The sequence below is a fragment of the Gastrolobium bilobum genome, unplaced genomic scaffold (assembly GCF_033153095.1).
Source record: "Gastrolobium bilobum isolate Gb01-03AN ecotype WA unplaced genomic scaffold, APGP_CSIRO_Gbil_v1 utg23917, whole genome shotgun sequence".
Lineage (NCBI taxonomy): Eukaryota > Viridiplantae > Streptophyta > Magnoliopsida > Fabales > Fabaceae > Gastrolobium > Gastrolobium bilobum.
In genome coordinates, this window is record NW_026896024.1 from 11558 (window position 1) to 32690 (window position 21133).

General features: G+C 32.2%; 2 protein-coding genes across 2 annotated transcripts; one reads left to right on the forward strand and one right to left on the reverse strand.

Moving 5' to 3' along the window:
- The first annotated feature begins 2750 nt into the window (after nt 1–2750).
- On the forward strand, nt 2751–7197 carry LOC133297365 (uncharacterized). Its single transcript, XM_061496486.1, has 6 exons — nt 2751–3436; nt 3522–3599; nt 3687–3767; nt 5190–5344; nt 5434–6722; nt 6983–7197. Exons 1-6 carry the CDS (start codon nt 3011–3013, stop codon nt 7108–7110), a joined length of 2157 nt encoding a protein of 718 aa, XP_061352470.1. The 5' UTR covers nt 2751–3010; the 3' UTR covers nt 7111–7197.
- A 9882-nt stretch (nt 7198–17079) lies between these two features.
- LOC133297359 (uncharacterized) lies at nt 17080–19990 on the reverse strand. Its single transcript, XM_061496482.1, has 3 exons — nt 19625–19990; nt 18436–18609; nt 17080–17654 (listed from the first exon to the last, which is right to left on the reverse strand). Exons 1-3 carry the CDS (start codon nt 19988–19990, stop codon nt 17430–17432), a joined length of 765 nt encoding a protein of 254 aa, XP_061352466.1. The 3' UTR covers nt 17080–17429.
- Between the last annotated feature and the right edge of the window lie 1143 nt (nt 19991–21133).

Below are 21133 nucleotides of genomic sequence, written 5' to 3' on the forward strand. Positions count from 1 at the left end.
ATTTGACACCAAATCCTAACCGTTGATTTCCGCCAATCAACGATTATTATTTATTGAGAATCAAACTTATTAATTAATATTAATTCCCAATAAATGATAACCGTTGATTGGCAAAAATCAACGGTTAGGATTTGTTGTCAAATTTAAAGTTTGACATCTCATCTGAGAGCCATTAGATAAAAAAAGATCAACGACTCTGATTTGTAAGCATGTGACACCTCATCTTTTTTAATCTAACGACTTTCAGATGAGGTGTCAAACTTTAAATTTGACACCGATATCAAAGTATCCTACCCCATATATATATATATATATATATATATATATATATATATATATATATATATATATATATATATATAAAGTTAAATGCATGCTCTAATTTGACCATATTGACTTAGTTTAATGTGCTTATCATTAAAATAGAGACTACACTCATTATTGACTTTATGCATTCCTAAAATAAGATTTTTAGATATTTATTATAATCCTGATTTTACTTTCTTGCACCAGCATAACTCACAGCTCACGTATAAGTTAGTGTACTTGCCTCTAACACAATGAGGCCCACTAAAACAAAACAATAATCACTTATTCTCTAACTCATTATTGGAGAACCTTTTACACCTATAAATACTCATCTTCAACTATTAAAGAGATACCTTAATACGCTATTAAGGGTCTGTTTGGTCTGATGTATAATGCTTGATAGTATAAACTTATACTATACGTTATGATATTTTTAGTTGTTTGGTGTGACTATTGTATAGTATAAGCTTATACAGCAGAACTCTTTAATACATCAAAATAATGTATAACTTAGGGCCTGTTTGGTATGACGTATAAGGCATGATAGTATAAGCTTATACTATACGTTATGACATTTTCAGTTGTTTGGTGTGACCATCGTATAGTATAAGCTTATACAACATAATCTCTTAATACATCAAAACGATGTATAACTTAATCCGGCCTAAGGGTGAGGGATAAGGCCTGATAAGAGATTGATGTATTAACATCGTTGACCAATGTAATTCTCAAAAGTTAATATATTATTTTAATATTAATCTATTAAAATAAAAATTAAATTTTTAATATATTAATTTTTAAAATATTGAATATATTTTTTTTTATAAAAATTAATTTATATTTTGGACACACTGATCAATAAATTTTTATAAAAATTAATATCATATGACATTTTTTGAAGAATTATATAAATTCTTTATTAAATGATATTTTTGTTAAAAATATTTATTTTTATCATATATAGTATTATACAGTGCATTATCAAATACTATATGATATTATCTTATACAATATATTATTTTATACAATACCATGTCAAACGCTGGATAATATTAAAATTCAATCAGATCTTATACAATCAGACCTTATACTATCAGGCATTATACTATCAGGTCTTATACTATCAGATTTTATCCTATACTATCAGGCCTAAGAGGGTGAGATTAGGCCTGATAATGGGTTAATGTATTAATATTGCTTACAAATACAATTATCAAGAACTAACATATCATTTCAATATTAATATATTAAAATAATTTTTTTAATTATTAATTTTTAAAATATTGGAGGATATTATCTTATACAATACCATACCAAACGTTGGATAATATTAAAATTTAATCAGATCTTATAGTATCAGACCTTATCCTATAGTATGCATCAAACATGCTCATAGATAATTGTTACTTAATATAGAGCTATCTTGCCGATAGACATTATCCTTTTGTACTCTTAACCTTTGCTTGCTTGAGACTATACTCATTATGACTTTCCGCTAAACTTTGGTATGTAATAGCGTCTCTTTAATCAGTGTTACGTTGAGGCACTACGGGGTTCTTTCGTAGAGGAGAATTTTTTTTTTGTCTGAAAATCTCAATTTTTAAAATTATGATTTTTACATTAAGTTTACGATAATATCCAAAAATTTAAAATTTAAAAAAATTCAGTTTCCTGAAAATCCTGAAAAAAACCCTCGTACCAAACCCCCCTACATTCTTTTGAGAGAAACAATCTTAATCTCACAAAACAATCAGTTAGGGTAGTTAGCTCCTTATAATTTAAAAATTTATAATTTTCTTATATTTTCATAACTTGTAATTATGTCCTTGCTAATAAAATAATTTTAGGAATTTATTACTAATTCCAACAATAGAACTTCATTTTGAAAAAAATGAGTCATAAAGATTCAGTTATATTTTTTTTTGACGATTTATAGTTTAAAAAATTATGACGAGTTATTGAATTTAGCTTATTGTTATGTAGAAAAAAGTATTTTGTATTTTAAAAAAAAATTTAAATTCATTTGTAGGTCGTTAGCTCCTTATGATTTAAAATTTTATAATTTATTTCTTATAATTTCGTAAATTCCTAATTATGTCCTTGTTAATAAAATATTCTTAGGAATTTATTACTAACTCAAATAATATAACTTCATCAAGAAAATAATAATAATAAAGATTCAAATAATATTTTTTTTGACAATTTATAATTTGTACAATTATGACGAGTTATTAAATTTAGCTTATTGTTAAAAGTTTTAAATAATAATCTCATAACTCTAAACTTTCAAAATATAAAAAAATAATTAAAGATTTTCTAGAAGTTTAATATTTTTTTTTTGCCAGAAGTTTAATTTAATTCAATTTATTGGCGTTTAGATTCTCATTCACAATCTCAGCAACACTTTTTTTTTTTTTTTTGTTTCTCTGCGTTCAGAAACCCTAATGATCAGAAGATTTCGGGCGGTTTCTTTCGAGTAAGTTTAGCGCCACTTTAATCGAAGCTAATAAGTTATCTGTCAAGTTCTCAGATCTTAGGAACACTATGTTGATTGGTTCTGCTACTGCATTTTACTATGCTTATGAACATTTTCGTGATGAACTTTTGTGTATACGGTACACCTGCTGATCAAGACAACCGCCAAAACCCTTAATTCCTAAATCCGTGCCAAGCGGCGAGCTTCATTCTTTCGCCGCCAGCGATGGGCTTCTTCGACCTTAACATACAGTACCCAGAATCCTCACCCGCCAACAAGGTCACCATCGAAAGCAATCGTACGAAGCTAGCCGTTAAGGCTATGGAGTTAGGTTACACCGGAATCGCTTATAACCGCACGATGAAGGGCGTTATGTCGGATCACAACCGTTGCTCCATCTCTCCCCTTACCCTCTCCTCTCTCCTCAAGGTCGTTCCCTTTCTTTCATTGTCCGCAAACCTCCACCGTAACCTCCTCGGAATCCCGTTATCCACTCCGTTCCGTCAGTACACGCGCCTCACTGTTTGCGTTGATAACCCCTCGCAGGCTCAAGCACTCAATTCTGGTAACCCGATTTTGAAGACCTACGATTTGGTGGCTGTGAAGCCTTTGAGTCAGATTGCATTTGATCTGGCATGTGAGAGAATGGAGGTTCGTTAAGTTTCTTATATGATGTTCATTGATTAAAGTTCAATTTTATATATGTTTTAAATGCTCATGGTGAGAATAATTGCAGGTAGATATTATTTCGATTGATTTTTCAACGAAGTTGTCATTTAGATTGAAGCAGCCCATGGTTAAAGCAGCTATTAAGGTTTGCTCTTCAGTCTTGACTTTTAAATGTTCTAAAAATTAAATAAAAAAGGAACTAAATATTAACATGTGGATTATTGACATACAGCGCGGGGTTTGTTTTGAAGTCACATACTCGGGTCTTGTTGCTGATATTCAAATCAGGAGACAGTTAATTTCCAGTGCTAAGGTAATAGCTACTTCCCTACAGTGAAAGATTTTTTTTTTGTTACTTTGTTGTTTACCTTACTTTCCATGATTGCACTTTTTTTTTTTGTATTGTTGCCAAGTTATGTACGGATTGCTTTTACTGAATTTTGTGGTACCAGTTTACTAGACTTACTCTCACACTCTCAAGCATGATATTGTTAGTTAAACTAGAGGATGTGAATGAGAGGTTTGCCATCTCGTGTCTTGGTAGACTTACTCACCAAGTGGCCCTTCATATGCAAATAAGACAAGAAGTTTTATTACAATGCACATATAGAATGAGCCCATTTCCAATAGGGGTATATCATATGTTAAGCTCACATAGCAGAATTGTAGAAGAATTAAATATCTTAACCTCCAACACCACTTGTACGATGCGTCTTTATTTTTAGTGCAATGTGCCTCTATTTATATGGTTATCATTATGATTAAGGTGAGTTGGTGACCATAACTTCTGCGTTTTGGAGTGTTATTGGTTGTAAAAGTTTTGTGGAATAATATGCCTCTGCATTTTTTATTGCCAGTCAAGAAAGATTTTGTATTTTGAATTGAATTTGTTTACTTTATAGGGTGCCTATTGGTGAAGGGGATATGTGTAGGATGCACCTTCTGTATTTATAAGCAGAGACTCAGCATAGGCTGATTAGCAATTGTGTAAGATTAAGTATGAACCTGTAAAGCATATCTAGATCTAGACAAACCTGTGCTAGGTTCTGTATGTTATTGAATCTGCATATGCTTAAATTAATAACTATAGTTGATGGTGTTAAGTTTGTTAGAATACATGAAAAATATCTCATGGTATTTAAATTATATATTAAGAGTAATTTAGAGCATCTTAATTATTTCTTAGGATTGGATTCCATTTATCTCACAATTTGTTTCCTTAATTAATTAAGATTCAGAGTTTTCTATTAGTATAAATAGAGATTAGTGCCTTGTCTTTTGTATCACATCATAAGATTCATAACACATCCCCACATCAATATCAACTTCAGAGTATTAGATCTTCATTCTCTCCTTTTCCTCCCTCTATACCTAAAATCCTATAATTTCATCAAAGCTAAAAGCAAGTATGAATGTGTCAAGAGCTAATGGGAGGTAAAGAGATTCATTGTGGATGGAAAGGAACTGATTAGTTCCTGTCGATACTGTTTAAACAATATAAAAAACCTGAAATCATAAGATCTTTCCACAAAGAATTTGTTTTGGTTCACTTTACCTTTTCTGAAACTATTCTCATTACTCTGTTTCTGGGTTCTACTTTCCTAATAGAGATGGATCTTATGATCCTCATTTCTATCGTTAGACCCTCCTTTGATTATAGGCAAGATACATGATTTTGACAATTACAGCACACTATTCAGACATGCACAAACTTACATATTGGTTAAACATGTAGTTGTTGATGGATTGGACACGGGGACAAAACATTGTATTTTCAAGTGGTGCTCCTTCAGTGAATGAACTTAGAGGGCCTTGTGATGTTGCAAACTTGTTGTCATTATTGGGGCTCTCCAAGGAGCGAGCTAAAGCAGCTATTTCTAAAAACTGTAGGTATGGAACTTGCTAAAATCCTTTATTGTGTTTGGTTTTTCGGGGCCAATGTTTGAGATGTCTTGAATATCATTCCGAATGGTTTACAGGATTCTTTTAGCCAATTCTTTAAGGAAAAAGCGATTTTACAAAGAGGCAATAAGAGTAGAAGTTTTATCATCAGATGCATCTCATTCTAAGGAAGCCTGGCATCAAGAGCTACTAAAGTGGGATGCTATCTCCAGTGGTGAAGGTGATATCCTGTTGGATGACATGACAAAAACCTTTTCAGCGTCCGGTAAAGCATCAAAAACTGCAAAAGCCATTGACTTTGTTTCAGTGATTGACAGCCTTCCGTCTCATGGTTTTCAAGTCAAGGATTCCTTATCTGCAAATAATGCTTTCCCTGTTTTCCCAGATAATAAGGTAAACTTCCTGCCTGTTGTGGAAAAAGTAAATCAGTCAACACCTGTAGCTAAGAACTTAACCAAGCAGTGCAACAGGCTTGATATTTGTCCTGAGAAAGATAAAAGTTCATTATCTGGTGCTATAGCAACACATCGCACTGTGAGCTGTGACAATTTTTTTGAGAACAATATACATAGTGGAACTACTGAAGCTTACAATTATAAGGAGATAGACACTCCGACAATGGCCACAAAGTTAGAACTAAATTTTTTTACTTGTTCAGATATTGATTGCGCCCCTATTGAAGTGAAATCACTTGATTCACAATCAAACTTGTGCATCTCAGGTAATGCATTGGATACTGTAAAACCCCATGAGTCTGAGAAACTACAAAGATCTTCAGAAGATGCCAAACTAGATGGTAGGCATAATATTGATCATAAAGTAGAAATCTTCACGCCATCTGTGGAGATTACTTTTCCTGCCCTTGTACATGATAAACATAATAATGAGAAAAGATCTGATGTCAATTTAAATGCACAAATTGGCAAGACGCTTGAAGCTTTGCCAAAGGAAAATTTAAAAATTGCAGAGCCTGCAGTCTTGGAGAAAAACACACCTATTTTGGAAACTTCAATGGAGGATGAACAATTTGACAAACGGGAAGCTGATACAGTTGAACTTGGCAAAGGAAGCTTCGCCAAAGAGCATGAAGCTTTGCCAATGGATGATTTAAAAATTTCAAATCATACAGTCTTGGAGATAAACACATCTATTTCTGAAACTTCAATGGAGGATGAACAATTCGACAAACAGAAAACTGATACAGTTGAACTTGATGAGATGCCACAGCAAGCATATGATGAGATGAAAACAGAAGATGATTCCACGGCTGCAATGCATTTATTGCCAGACGTTATGATGGAAGATAAAAACTTTGGTGAAGTGAGATCTGATTATTATCAATTTGCTTCAGTTCAGTCTGTATCAGGTACCCCATCCACTGACTAATATCTTTATTTGGTTATTGAAAGCTATATGTTATTTTTGGCCCTTTCCCTCCCAGAAGCTCATGCAGTTTGTCTAGAATTAATCCCTTCTATCATAAGTGAATCGATCAATATGGTTGATTGCACTTCATTTTGTAATTGTGTTATTACTCGTAACTTCCCCTACATATTATCTACTTCTTGCATGTTTCCATTTTAATTGTGACGTAAATATGACTGAGTACATTTCCATTATCTCTAGGTCGATTGAGAGTGAAGCGAAGAACACCTCGTGGACCACTTCTATTGCCCTTCAAGCGATTGTTTAATCCAAAGCCCTTTAAGAAGAAAGGTAAAAAAACTAAGAGCAGAACTAATTACTTGACATAGAGGTGATTTAGTTCTTTTTTATTTTAGGTGAAAGATGTAAGCTAATTCTTTATAATATCTATCAATACTAGCATATTGACCGGCATTACGTGCTTGTCAATTCAAATTTTGTATTTTTTGTTAAGATAAAAAAATTAATAAAATTGCGTTTGATGTGAATTATGACTATATATTGGAGAAGTTGAGATGTGTTTGAAACCAACTATAATCAGTAAGTAACAAATGTTTACACTTCCGTTCCTTTTATGTTTATGTTTAAATGAGTGATTACCAAAAAAAAAAAATCTTTAAACGAGTAATAAGGTTCTTTTAAAGTTTTATCCTGTTTATATCATTCTTTAAATAATAACCTGAGTAATTAATAATGGTAGTTTTGGAAAAGTAAAAATTTAACCCCAAAGGTGGAATATAGATATTGTATAGAGTGGATGCTGAACGGTTTGAATCTGCTGCTTTTGGTCTTCTCGTACGAATACGATGGTTGATGTTGGTGGAAATGGTCACGCATTCCTTCGACTTGAAAGTGGTCATTTTTGGCAGAATGAAATGAGTAGTAGTAATTTTTTTTAATGTATTTACCATCAATATTTATAATTTATATTATTTTAATGTACTAATTTTAAACACAAGGAGTAAAATGAAATATATTTCATTTTTGAGTGAATTGTGAGTTGTTTAGAAGCGACTTGGAAGTCATTTTAATTCCCACTTTACGTGAAGGAAATCAGAATAAACTTTCTGGCGAAATTTGGTGCTTCCAAGGTAGTTAAAAAAGATTTTATGTAAAATTAGGAGGATTAAAAATCATAAAACGTAAAATTATAATGTAAAAAAAAACATAAAAACATAAAAGTGTTTGAAATTTTGATAAAATCATTTTGATGAAAAAATAAATAATAAAAATAAAAAAGCGTAATGATAAATGAAAATTTTAACTACCATGGGTGCTTCTCACGATGACATTAATAATTTCAGCCTCTAGTTGGTTGCTTTTAGCAATTTAGTGCGTTTTGGTAAGCAATTATAAATTTAATTTGGGAAAATATTGATTTTGTAAAATTAACTTTGCTTAAAAGCGAATTTGAAGGGAAGAGATGTATGTTTTGAAATTTTTATTTCAATGGTAAACTAGTAAAAAGCTTAGTATAAAATTTTCAATCCAACGCAAGTTATATTTACTTTATTCTAAGCTCCTTTTCGGAGGAAACTTAAATTTGGTTAAAAACAAGTAATATAATTTTTCTGATAAATTAGGTTACATGCCACCAAACGAAACATTTGAATGGGTGTCTCTGCTGCAGAATTAAACGGAGCATTAATGCTTTAGTCCTTGCAGGTGTCGCGGGCTTTATGTTATAGTCTCACTCATTAACTTTTATTATTACATAAAAATTGATTGTCGTATCGAACGTAACCACTATATCACCCTCATATAGATGCTGCCAGAATTTCAAGGCATTTTCACAATGTTCAATTGCTTAGCCATATCAAATAGTTCCTATGTGTTCTTGGACTATATCAAGAAGAGAGTAATATTATGGCTGCTGATTGATGGATGAACTCAATTTTCAACTAGATCCTCGTATTCATATTCACGATCATCCTTTGCCACACGGTTCGATGCAGTGGCTGACCTAGGAAAATTTCTCTATGTCTGCACATTTAGTGGCAGGGGTTCGGGGCAGCGCCCTCGAATTTTTTTTTTGTAAAAAAAGTTTAAATTAACGCTTGAACCCGCTCATAATTTAGTTGCTTCCATAACAAGGATGAAGAAATCATGAGAATGGAAAATCATGGGAATGGGTACGTGACAGGGGAGGAAGAATAAGTTCTCTCTCTAATCAATTTGTGTTGCTACGTTGTTTTAATCATTCTGTATGTTGCTAACTAATATAAGAATAAATATCATTTTTGGTCCCCAACAAAAAATTCGGTCCCCACTTTAGTCCATTATAAAAAAAAAGAGTCACCTGGTCCCTATGAAATTTAAAGTGAACCTATTTTAGTCTTTTTGACACTAATGTATGTCTTTTTTGAATTTGTGAGGGATCACGATTTTAATTAAATTGATCCACTTTGAATTTTTTAGGGACTTCTTCGAGACTAATTTTTGATAAGGGACTAAAACGGAGACCATATTTTTTGTTAGAGACTTAAAATGATATTTACTCCTACTATAAATATTGATCCAAGAGACAAATAATAACCTACATAACTGCAAAAAAATAAATTAAAATCCAAAATCACATGCGCGCACTGACCCAACGTTGGTCCGCCACTGTTCCCATGTAACCTTTTACTATAATTAACGGAGTTGCTATCAATAGTGGGTCTCTTCATTTGAACTGGTGAAAAGGGGAGGCTGCTCTCTGCCTCTCTCTCTGTCTATGAGAAAAAAAGAAGATGGGAAGTTTCCTAAGTAGTGGTCGGGCCTAGTGCACTTGCAAACAGGTATTGCTCGCCATGTGTTGTTAATATATATTTTGATTATTACTATATAAGTAAATACCTTTTTTGGTCCTCAGCAAATTTCACGATGTCTGCTTTAGTCCGTAGCAAATAAAAAGGCCCACCGTGGTTTCTAAGAAATTCAAAATGGATCCATTTTAGTCTTTTTAGAGACTAATATGGGTTTTTTTTTGAATTTATGAGGGACTACGATTTCAACTAAATGAGCCCATTTTAAATTTCTTAGGGACCACGATGAACCTTTTTATTTGCTAAGGACTAAAATGGACATCGTGAAATTTGCTAAGGACAAAAAAATATGTATTTACTCTCACTATATAAATTTCATGCTTTTTTCATAGTTAAACACTTGTGCTTGACAATGGTATAGTAGTTTTGGTACCCCACATGATCTTTTTACTTAATCAACTCGAGTCATCATGATTAAGAAAGCCTTTTCCAACCTTATAGGTGTTGCATTCCTAGCTCTTAGCTCATTATAATGACATCCATTATCCGTATATCATGCACTTATTTATTCCTTCTTGTTGAGGGGTGGGGTTTCCATAATTGAGCATCGATCGTGTGGTTTTCTGCGTCCAACAATTCAACATAAAGGGAAGAAGAAAATTCCCTTTTTTTGAATTCATTGGACCTTTTTGCGTAGTTAATGGAATATTCTATCTGTGAATTTGAAACACCAACACTGATTCTGTGCTGTATATACTGTATATTTGTAGAAATTAACTGGCACTATACATGTACAAATTAACTAGAGTTCAACTTTAGTTATTGGGATATATAGGCTAATTCCTTGCCGGTGCAATTAAGAAGTTGAACCTCAAAACTCCAACTAGATTGATATCAAAATTAGCAATTCATAAAGATTTTGTTATTTTAAACGCTTTGAGGTGATCATAACATCCCCACCCCCCCCTTTTAAACGCTTTGAGGTGATCATAACATCCCCCAAAAAAAAGAAAAAGAAAAAACAAACTACCCAAAATAAAATAAAAAAGTAACAATAATTGGGTTTCACTTTACATTTTACATTTTTAGCATTTTTTTTGTATATTATATAGCCCCCCGTTAACCTAGTGGCTAACACACCGCCGGCAGACAAAGATGAATTTGGCCGTCCTCCCCCACCTTTGTTTGTTACCTTAGAAGCTTTAGCCTTTAGCTTTGAGAGGAACATAAATTCAAAGCTCCACCAGACTTGGAAAATATAATATATGTGCTGTATCAATTCTCAATTTCACAACTTGTTCAAGTAATATATGTAAGACCCCCTTAGTAATGATTAGTAAAAAGCAGAAAAGGTAGCTAATTTTGAGTTTAAATTAATCATTCTAAAATAAAGCAAACTATAAAGTAGGTAATATAAAAATGGGAGGTTGCTTGCTTTACATGCTAGAGCATATTAGGGGTGTGCAAAATAACCAAAAAACTGAACCGAATCATGAACCGAACCGCCCTTAAAATAACCAATTTTTAAAACCAGTTCATGAACCGAACCGATTTTTAAAGAACCAGTTCATGAACCGAACTGGTTTTTAGAACCAATTTAAGAACTGAACCGAACCGAACCGAACCGAACCGAACCGAACCGTTTTTAAACCGAACCAAATTGATTTTTATAACTTTATTTTTTAAATTTTTAATTTTTTTTCTTTTCAAAAGAGGGTCGACCTGAACCAGTTTCGAACCAAACTGAACCACTTCCGAACCAAACCATTTAAACCAATTCGGTTCAATTTTTTAAAAAATTCGATTCGGTTCGACCCATGCACGTTCCTAGAGCATACCCATAAAAAAACCACTGGAGTTAGCCTAATGGTATGGGGTGTGTATAGTGTAGTGTGTGTAGTATTCGATTCTCATTGTAATAAAAAAAGAGAGCATACCTATAAAAGAATTGGTTTCAAATTTTTTGGAAACTTAAGATTGTCAAATAGACTGACTGAATAAAGCATAAGTTACTTTTTTTCTTTTATACTTTCTTAACGATGAGTCTATAATTAGATGGAGTCCTCAAGGATTATAAAAATTCAAGAGTTTATTATTATGATTTTATTCAAGAGTTTGTGCTTTGTACGCTGTAAACTATATGCGCTCTTAAAAAACATAACAAGCGGGGAGTAGGTGCTATCCAGTTATGCATGGTATGCACACACATCATTTACTTATATGATTATATTTAGGGTGAAATACACGAAATTTCCTTCAATTATGACTTATATGCAGCAAATTCTTATGTGCTTTGAAACCTATTAATATGATTATTTAAACTCAACAAGCTGTGCATGTTCACTCCCAAGATTTTCTGTACATGTACAAGGTGGTCATTAATATACCATACTATGAATTATTTGATGAGTTTAAAGGAATATGTTGAATAGTTTCAAAGCATATAGAAGTTTCGTTTGCACATAACCCATAGTTGAAAATTAGTTTTATGTATTTTTTCATTATATTTAAGTTGGATAACAAATTTTTATTTTATGTGCATATTTACTACAAGGCTACACAAATAAAATCCTGCTACCTTCACATAATATAAGAATAATGTTTGGTACAAATCTTGTGAGTGCACATATCGCTTACAATCAGACAAATGTGATAAAATCAGAATGTAAGTGTATAAGAAACGAGGTAAGATCAATTGTAATCAAATAGTAAATTGTATAAAGATGAAGTAATGTATATGTAAAGGTATGTGATTAATTAGCATAATTCTAAATGTAAACTCATATGGTGTCATTTTGACTGATGTGCGAAAAACATTTTCTCATAATTTAATATTTTGTAAATAGTTTAAAAAAGATTTAGATTAGCAATACACTTATACATTGAAAAAAAGAGAGTGGCATCATGAAAGATTGATTATAATAAATTTTGAACTGCAAAATCAATTATATATATTATTGAAGTATTAAGATTAATTATAGGGTTTTATTAATCTCCTTTTACATAAGATAATTATCGATTAATTATAGGGTTTTATTAATCTCCTTTTATATAAGATAATTATCTTATGTTGTAGAGAGAAAATGAGTGGGTCCCACCATTATAAGAAAAAAGAAAAAGAAGAAAAAGTGGGGTCTTAATTATATATAAATGTATGATAATGTTATATAATACAAAAGTTTAGAATGTCAAACCTCCAAAAAAAAAAGTTTAGAATGTCCCATTGGGTTGGGATGAAGTTCCTCCATGAGCGGAAGCCAATAGATTTCTAAGTTGAGCACACCAACTTGACATTTGGAGGCGACTTGTCAGCAAGTTGGCTCAAAATGCAGAAAACACAAAATTGCAAAGATTGATAGAAAAGAAAAAAAATGCACACAATGATTTGAACATGAAAAATCTTCCCTATGCAAATAGAAGGATTACAAGTTCTTCTTCAGGGGACGTTTGGTAGATGAGAAATTTTTTTTATTCAGGAATTACGACTCCCAAGAATATGCTGTGAAATTGAATTTGAAGGAAATGTTACTAAAAAGCTGTTTGGTAAGCCAAAATATTTTCGAGAATGTTGGACCAATTTGCCTAGACTATGTTTGGTTGATTGTAAAAAATTGCTAGGAATATATGATAATTTTACAATAATAACCTTATCCATCAAAATCCAAAAACCTGCAATTTGCATTCCAGCTCCCTGGAATCCATCTAAACTTTTGTATTTCTTAATTTCTCTCAAGAATCATTCTTGTGTGTATTTAGAAAAGACACCTCATGGCCTCCAATCACTCCTTTCCTGTTTCAGCATCTCACCCCCACCAAACCCGTTTCTTATATAGCACTGGATGCGAACCTTTTTTTAACTCGGATCCAAACGCTGATCTATTTAACAAACCCCCAAAATAAAACGTAGATCTGGTAACTGAAATCCAAAAACTACACAAAATAAAAACGGAAAGAAGAATTCCAAAGCCGAAATCATGTTGCGAAAGAGAGAAAGACAAAACATAAGCACAATTAGATTTAGAACAGTACATGAAATGGAACATTCATTCATCAATTTGTGTTATTGAAATTCTTCTTCCCAGGAAGAAGACGAAGACGAGGACAAGGAACATATTTGAGGCCTCGAAAGAGGTAAAGAAATAAAGTGAGTAGAGACGACGAAAAATTTCAAGCAAGGGAAAAAAAACCCAAAAAATATGTCAAATTTCTCCAAGAAACTGGATTATGGAAATACCACATAATTTGTGGTATTTGTTGATGGTATTCGGCTCCATTATTTGCACTACAATCAAAACACTGGAGAAATTGGAATCAAGGATAAATTTTTGGATTTCCTCTACCAAACATAGATATATTACATTCCCAACCAAGCTTTTCCAAGATTCTACAAAAATCACTCCTACCAAACAGGCCCTTAGTGAACGCTAGATGATTATTCGATTTTTTCACCATTTAGAAGATGGAATATATTATTTCTTCTCTGAAGAGGTTGCACATACAAATTTCTCAAGAGAGGGTTTGATATTCAAATTTTTTTGAAAAATTATTAATTGAAAAGAAAAATATAAAAAAATAATTGGTGCTTGCAGCTCCAATATGTATTTTAGGGGGCGCTACAAGCGCCATCTACAAATTGGCTCTGGCACAAAATGCACCATTAAATTAAAAAAAAAAATCAGCACTTGAAGCGCCGAGGTATGCCTGGTAGTGGCGTTAATAGCTTCGTAATGTTAGGGGGAAAAAGGTGCTAGTAGCGCCATGCAATGTAAAATTGGCTGGGGCGCCAAAATTGACTAGTGACGCCATATAAAATTTAATTAAACACGTGTAACTGAAGAGATAATGGTACTTAATTTTTTTTATCTAGGTAATGATTATTTAGTTAGATTTTTGTTAGATTTTAACTATATATATATTCACTTGACAAAAAAGAAAGGAAAACAGAGAACAAAGAAAGGAACCCCAGAGAAAGGAAAGGAGAAAGGAGAAGGAGAAAAGAGAAAGGAGAAGGGAAAAGAGAAGGAAAGAAAAAGATGAAGGTAATATTGAGAGTGCAATACATTCTATCGTGTTTCTTCTTCTTCTCAGCTATTTTTTTTAAAGATGATTTTTAAGAAAAGATGTGATAATGCTGTTACTTTGTCAAACTCCTTTCTTGAATTTTTTTTTCTTCTATTTGGTTTCATTTCTACTTTTAGTTTTATCTTTTATTGAAGTTGGTTATAACACTGATAATTCTTTTGGTACCAAATAAATATATTAATAGAATGTGTAAATTTTAACTGTATGATTCTAATGTGAACTGACCCACAAAGGTTTGAGATTCAGACGATAATATTGTAAGGACGCCTTACTTGGCTTGAGTTCCGCCAATCAAAATCTCTCACGTGCAGAGACCTACAAAATTTGGGCTTTAATAGCTTCAGTTAAATATTACACAATTTGTTATATGTTTATTATTTGTTATTATTTTCTCATTATGAATATATTTGAAAGAATGATATTTTCAGTTATTGCAGCTGGACTGGTTATAGTTAGAAAATCTCAATGTTACTTAGATTTTCTCATATGTGTTTATTTTTATACTAACATTTCCACAGAAGCATCATGCCTAATTTGTGTTTCACAAGTGAAGGATGAGGGATATCCATCTACTTCAATGAAGATTGTTCGGAGTTTTATATCGTACTAGCTAGGAAATCAAGAAGTGGTTGTCGTGTTTTATCAAGATAGAGTGGAAACATCTAGAATACACTAGATGAGGATGAAGCAATGTACAAATTTATAACTTCAAGCAGCTAAGATGTTGTCTATGTACTAAACTGATGTAAAATAGTTTAGGATGTAAATTTCAATATAAAATATGTAAAATGTAAAAAGCTATGTACAAACTCAAATTCATGTACAAAGAATGAAGAACGTTTGCTTTATCAATTGAAGTTTTAAAAATTTATATTTCTCTATTTTATTGTTATTAACTTATTATAGTTAAAGTATAATTTGAGAAATAATATGATATTCTCTATACTAGTTAGTTATAGAGGTATTCTAAGACACTAGCTAATCTTTCACAATGAACTTTCTTCATCCAGTTTTACAGATGGGAAATTTTTTGCAGTTTGTTCTTCCAGAATCTTGACATTAATGAAGAATGATTACATTTATTGGAGTGATTGTTCAATATTAAGCCATATACAAATAATGCCTTGCATGCCTAGCTACCAAAACATTAAAGAAAGGAAGACACCCCAACACATGCATTCGTTGAATATAGTGTTATGTTCATTTTAATAATACAAATAATTCAAAAGTAATTTGATGACAAATTTCATGGTAGTTTTTTCCTTCAGTAAATCCGAGTCTATCCATCAAGGTTATAAGATTTGAATTCGTAATTTCTATATTGAAAATTTTCCTTAGAATTTTCTGAACTTTTGGAATTATTTTTTAAAATATGCTCTAAGGTCGCAATGGCAATCTATAAACGTAAGTGAACCTTGATTTATGCGTTTCTGGTTAATTTAAATTTTATGATTTTTTTCAAAAACTTACTTAATAAATTTTTCATGATAATAAATTTTAAATATAAAATAAATAAATTGAAACAAATATGTTTCATATGATAACAAAAACTTACTTTGGAGTTCAGACTTTCGGTACTTCAGATCATAAAAATGATATTGAAATCATAAATGAGATAGCTTCAATTGAATGACTATCTTCTCAATGTTTGCCATCTTTGTTAATTATCCATGATATTATTTTAAAGTTGGAATATTTTTTTTTTACATTATTTAGTGAGTTAATATATTTTTCTATTAATAAAATTTCTATACATTTAAAATTAAATTAAAGGTGAATATACTTTTATTTAATCACTTTAATGAAGTTTTTTTTTTTGTTCGTTAATTATAATCCGTGTATACCATTTGTTGTCAATGTCCTATGTCTTTGACCTCAAATAACGCGAAGCATATATCACGAGGACTTGATTTCAACTCTTGCCTTGACTTTTTCACCGAAAGTGCACTATTCAAACCTCAAACCTTCTAAGTACTTAAGATTATTTTGTGTTATGCCCCCACCTTTCATGCTTTTTGACTCTTTAGTCCCTATAACATCGATTTATCTTCAAAGTTGCACTTGAACCATCCCAATATTCATAGCTCAAACCTTCTAAGAAGCCAATTGTTTGCCCCTTTGTGCTGCTTTATACGCTCCTAAAGATCCAAGAATTGTATGTTTTTATGTACTGAAAAGCCTTTATTGGTTGAACTTGAAAAGAAATTCGAAGCACCTTGTTGTCCCAAATTCACAGTAAAGAAAGTGATAGCTAGGTACACCGCCCCCATAGCGTAAGTGAGCGATGGTCACTATATTTTTTCTCTTTCTCGTAAGTGCTTCAACAAAAAGGATATGATATAAAACTACAATTACATCATGTAGACTTTAACCACAACTACAACTATTGCCAAAGTTTTGATCCAATAACTAACACATTGCTGCTGAGTCCTATAAAAAGATAAAGGGAACTCAAAAACATCACCCTAGATTAAAGTCTACAAATTGCATATTGTCACATGGACATGACTCAAATAACTATATTTACATTACTATTTTGATCTAAACTAAAGAGCACCATAACACTTATATAATAATAACATTTAGAAACCAAATGGTGGTAGCTCAGTTGGCGCATGAGAGCTAAGCAGGTGGGGGTGAGAGCATGTGTTCGAATCTCTCCAGTACCACCTTTGGGAGGGGTTTAAAGCCTTAATCCTAGACCCGCCCCGAATCGGATTAGTTGCGAAGCAATGAACCGATTGTAATATTTCCAAAAAAAAAAAAAATAACATTTAGAAAAAAAAAAACTAGCTAAACTTATCAAACATGAAATTCTTCTAATACAATAGACCAAAGGAGGAACTGTCTTGAGACTCCTGAGCAAGATTTGCAGCAACTAAGGAATCAAAGATACTGACCCAATTCTCACATTCCACATCTTCTTCCTCTCCAACACCAATGTGGCTCCACTGAATTGGAGGGTTCTTGTCAATTTCGTCATTCCTAGCAAACCTTCCTCTGATGCGTGGCCTGCTGTCTGCCAATGTCTTCCTACATGCATACTGATTCCCAGAAAAAAATAAGTTAATATTTTTACAGTAATTTTTTCATAATTAAATAGTATATATATTGGTGGACCATTAGAGACAATAAACAGAATAGTGTTAGTTGGAGAGTAATATAAATGGTATATGGTTAATAACATGCCTGATTTATCCTTTTCTCCAAGATCTTCACAGTAATGGGATTACTGGTAATCTTAAAGAATAAGACAAATCCGTGAGAAGATTTTCATACTAAACAAAATTCTGGACCTATTGCAATACACTAGAATATACCTAAAAGCACAATTATGTATAATCTTTTGTGCTGGCAGCAGGGGACTATCAAGCAATGAACATGGGGAGCAAATTCTTGTCCTAATATATTGAAAATGACTCACTTTTTTTTTTTTTTTTTTAAACCAGGATTTTATTAAATAGATTATCTTTTTGCTATATCCCTTAAATCTTAATTAGACCTTTGATATGACTTTAATGATAATTTCATGAAGCAAGTTTCAAAAAGGAAGCCTGATAGTGGTTTTCCTCTTAAGTCTTAGCACAGTGTCATCCATTATATTTGTAGACTTGTGGCATGGTTCCTTCAAATTCGTCCAAGGCTTAGTTTTTTCTTTTTTTCCCAATGCAAAAGGATAATATATCGTCAAATTTTGATGAAATACAAATTTCAGTGTTTAAAAAGTTTAAGTTGTGCAGCCCAGGGTTTTCATTCACAAAAGTAAAACATAGAAAGCTACTAAAAGTAAATATAATAAAAATAATATATTTAAAAAGGCTGAACCTTAATTTTCTTGTTGAAGTTCCTCTGGTTCCTCTTGCTTCTATATCTCTCAATTCTCACCTTCTTCTCCTCCGGGCTATATCGGCAGGCTCTGTTCATCCCTTCTATGATCATACTGCTTTCGCTTGACAATGGACTATCCGAGTAATGATTACGCTGTATTCCATTAATCCTCTGTACAAATGTTGCATGTTACAACAACAACAATATTAATTAATTAATGCAGATTACAAAAAAAAAAAAAAATTAAATTTTTTCACATTTTAGAGGATAAATTATGTCTTTACATGTATATAAATATGTGAGTAAGATCATGTGAGGAGAAGAGATAGAAAAAGAAAAATTAACCCTTATGCATTTTTATGTGTGTGAAACAAAAATGGAAGTAGACAAAAACAGAAAAATTCTCCCAAATTACTTTGGCTCAAATTTATGCTAACGAATGTATTTAATAAAGTGATTAATGTCGTAATCTCACCTATCAAATTAATTGAACATGTGATATGATGCGTCACACTACTTACAAAAATTCCCTGATTCCATTCACACTATGTTTTATTTATTAATATAAGACAAAACAGTAACCTAAGTCATACTCAAGCATTAAATACATAACATTTTATCAACTAAAATGATGATTCTAACAATAATACACAGCACGACAACCTAGTCTTGGTATTATGGCATTAATGGGATTTATCATGGTTTGTTGAATCAGCAACTATAAAAAATACGTCATAAGCACAGACAAAGTATGGAACGCCATGTGCCCAAATTACACACTCTAGTAGCTTATCTCTTATCCTCTGCCTCACGAAAATTACTCCACTAAACACTGATACCTATATCTTATAAAGTTACTGATTCTTCGCGCGTATGTTTGAGCTGATACATTAATCAACCATCAAATCCGTGGTTGGTGGCACGTTTGGATCTTGCTAATACACACACTTATCATGTCATTCTCTACAACACTATTCTAAACTTGTTAGTCTATAAAACAGAATTTCACTCCGCAACAAATGAAACTTTATTCTTATAAACATAATTAGATATTGTAAGAAAAATATCGTGTAATATTTAACTAGACACATAAACAAATCATATACTAATAATTTGAACAAGATCATTTCACTAGTTCTGAGTAAAGTATGAGACTATGAATGTACAAAAATGAATAAAGGTGTACCTGAAGATCACTGGTACTGTACACTTTCCTCACCGGAGAGTCCTCCGAGTCGAACAACTCAGAGAACAGAGCAGAAAGAGGGTGGTGGGTCCCATTCCTGTGAAGGGAATGGCTGCTAACGCTCCTCTGCATAAAGGTGGGACTAACCAGAGAAGTTGGTGACCCAGTATAGCTGCTATAACCACTGCTACAGCTGTTGTTATTATTGTAACTCACCTCCGAGTTGTTGAGTTGGGGGAGAGTCTCGTGCAGCGAGTCGAACTCGCTGAGTTCGGAGAAGAGGTTGTGCATTGATGGGGAAGGCGAGGAGGGAAGGGGTGATGCTGTGGCGGCGCGTGAGAATGGGGTGTTGGTGTGTGCATACATGGTGTCGGTGGTAGTGGTGTTGAATGGAAGCAGTTAGTAATAACTAGTTGGATGAAGAAGAAGAAGAATAATGAATGAAGGGTACACTGCCACTGTCAAGCTTTTAAAACATTTATGAATCATGAAATTCACACTGCAAAAGCCAAAAAGTCCAATAAAGTAATATTATTATTTATTTAAAAAATATATATTGAACGCGAGCTGGAAATGACGTGGACGATGACGTCATCAAGGGAAAGCGTTGACCTCTTTGTTTCCACTCAGACGAGTCATAGATAGGGTAGGAGTTAGGACATTGCGGTGGTAAAGCCTAAAAAAGATATATTCGAAGTCTCGTTAATATTCCTCCATGTGATTTGACATACCTCACTAATTTTTTTTTTTTTTTTTTTTTTAACATTCATAGCTCACTAATTTACTAATTGGGTTAAGAAGGCAAACATAGAGATCAAACGAGACCTATTATTATTATTTTTTAAAAATTAAAATTCGACGTCGTATCCTAAAAAAATATGTGTCAGCAACAAAAATAATTTTGCCTTACTAATTTGTATGAAAATGATCATAATATTTAAAAATAAGATACAGTCGATCCCTAAACCAAATGATTTATACATATCTTTTTTTTTTTTTTTGGGCAAGATTTCCAATTTGGTTATACGCGGATGATTATTTTGAACGTTTAAATGTTTTAAAGATTAAATTGAAGAGAATAGAATATCTTAAGGGCTAAGTTCTTTTAAGTTTGGACAGATGTTGCGTGGTTCACATAATTTAATTTGTTTATCTCGATAGGGTAATGTTCTACATGTATTTAACTTTTCTATATGTGCTTAGTTTATGTTATTTCGTTTGACAAACAACTTTAGTTTGGTTTGTGCTCAAAACAGAGCTCTTTTTTTTGGTAAGTAAAACAGAGCTCTTTACATTTGCTTCTTGTGACTATGAGCAAGTAGGGAGGGCAATAAAGCAATGAAACAGAGAGGACACCCCGCAATAGATTGTTGGCATAAAACTCTTATTATTTCATTTCACATACAAACTCGCTACTTAATTTGGAGCAAGTGTTGAAGGACGATTCTTCCACGTTCACGTGAGACAAATCTCATGTCTCCAATTATAACTGTTACACACTTACGGGAC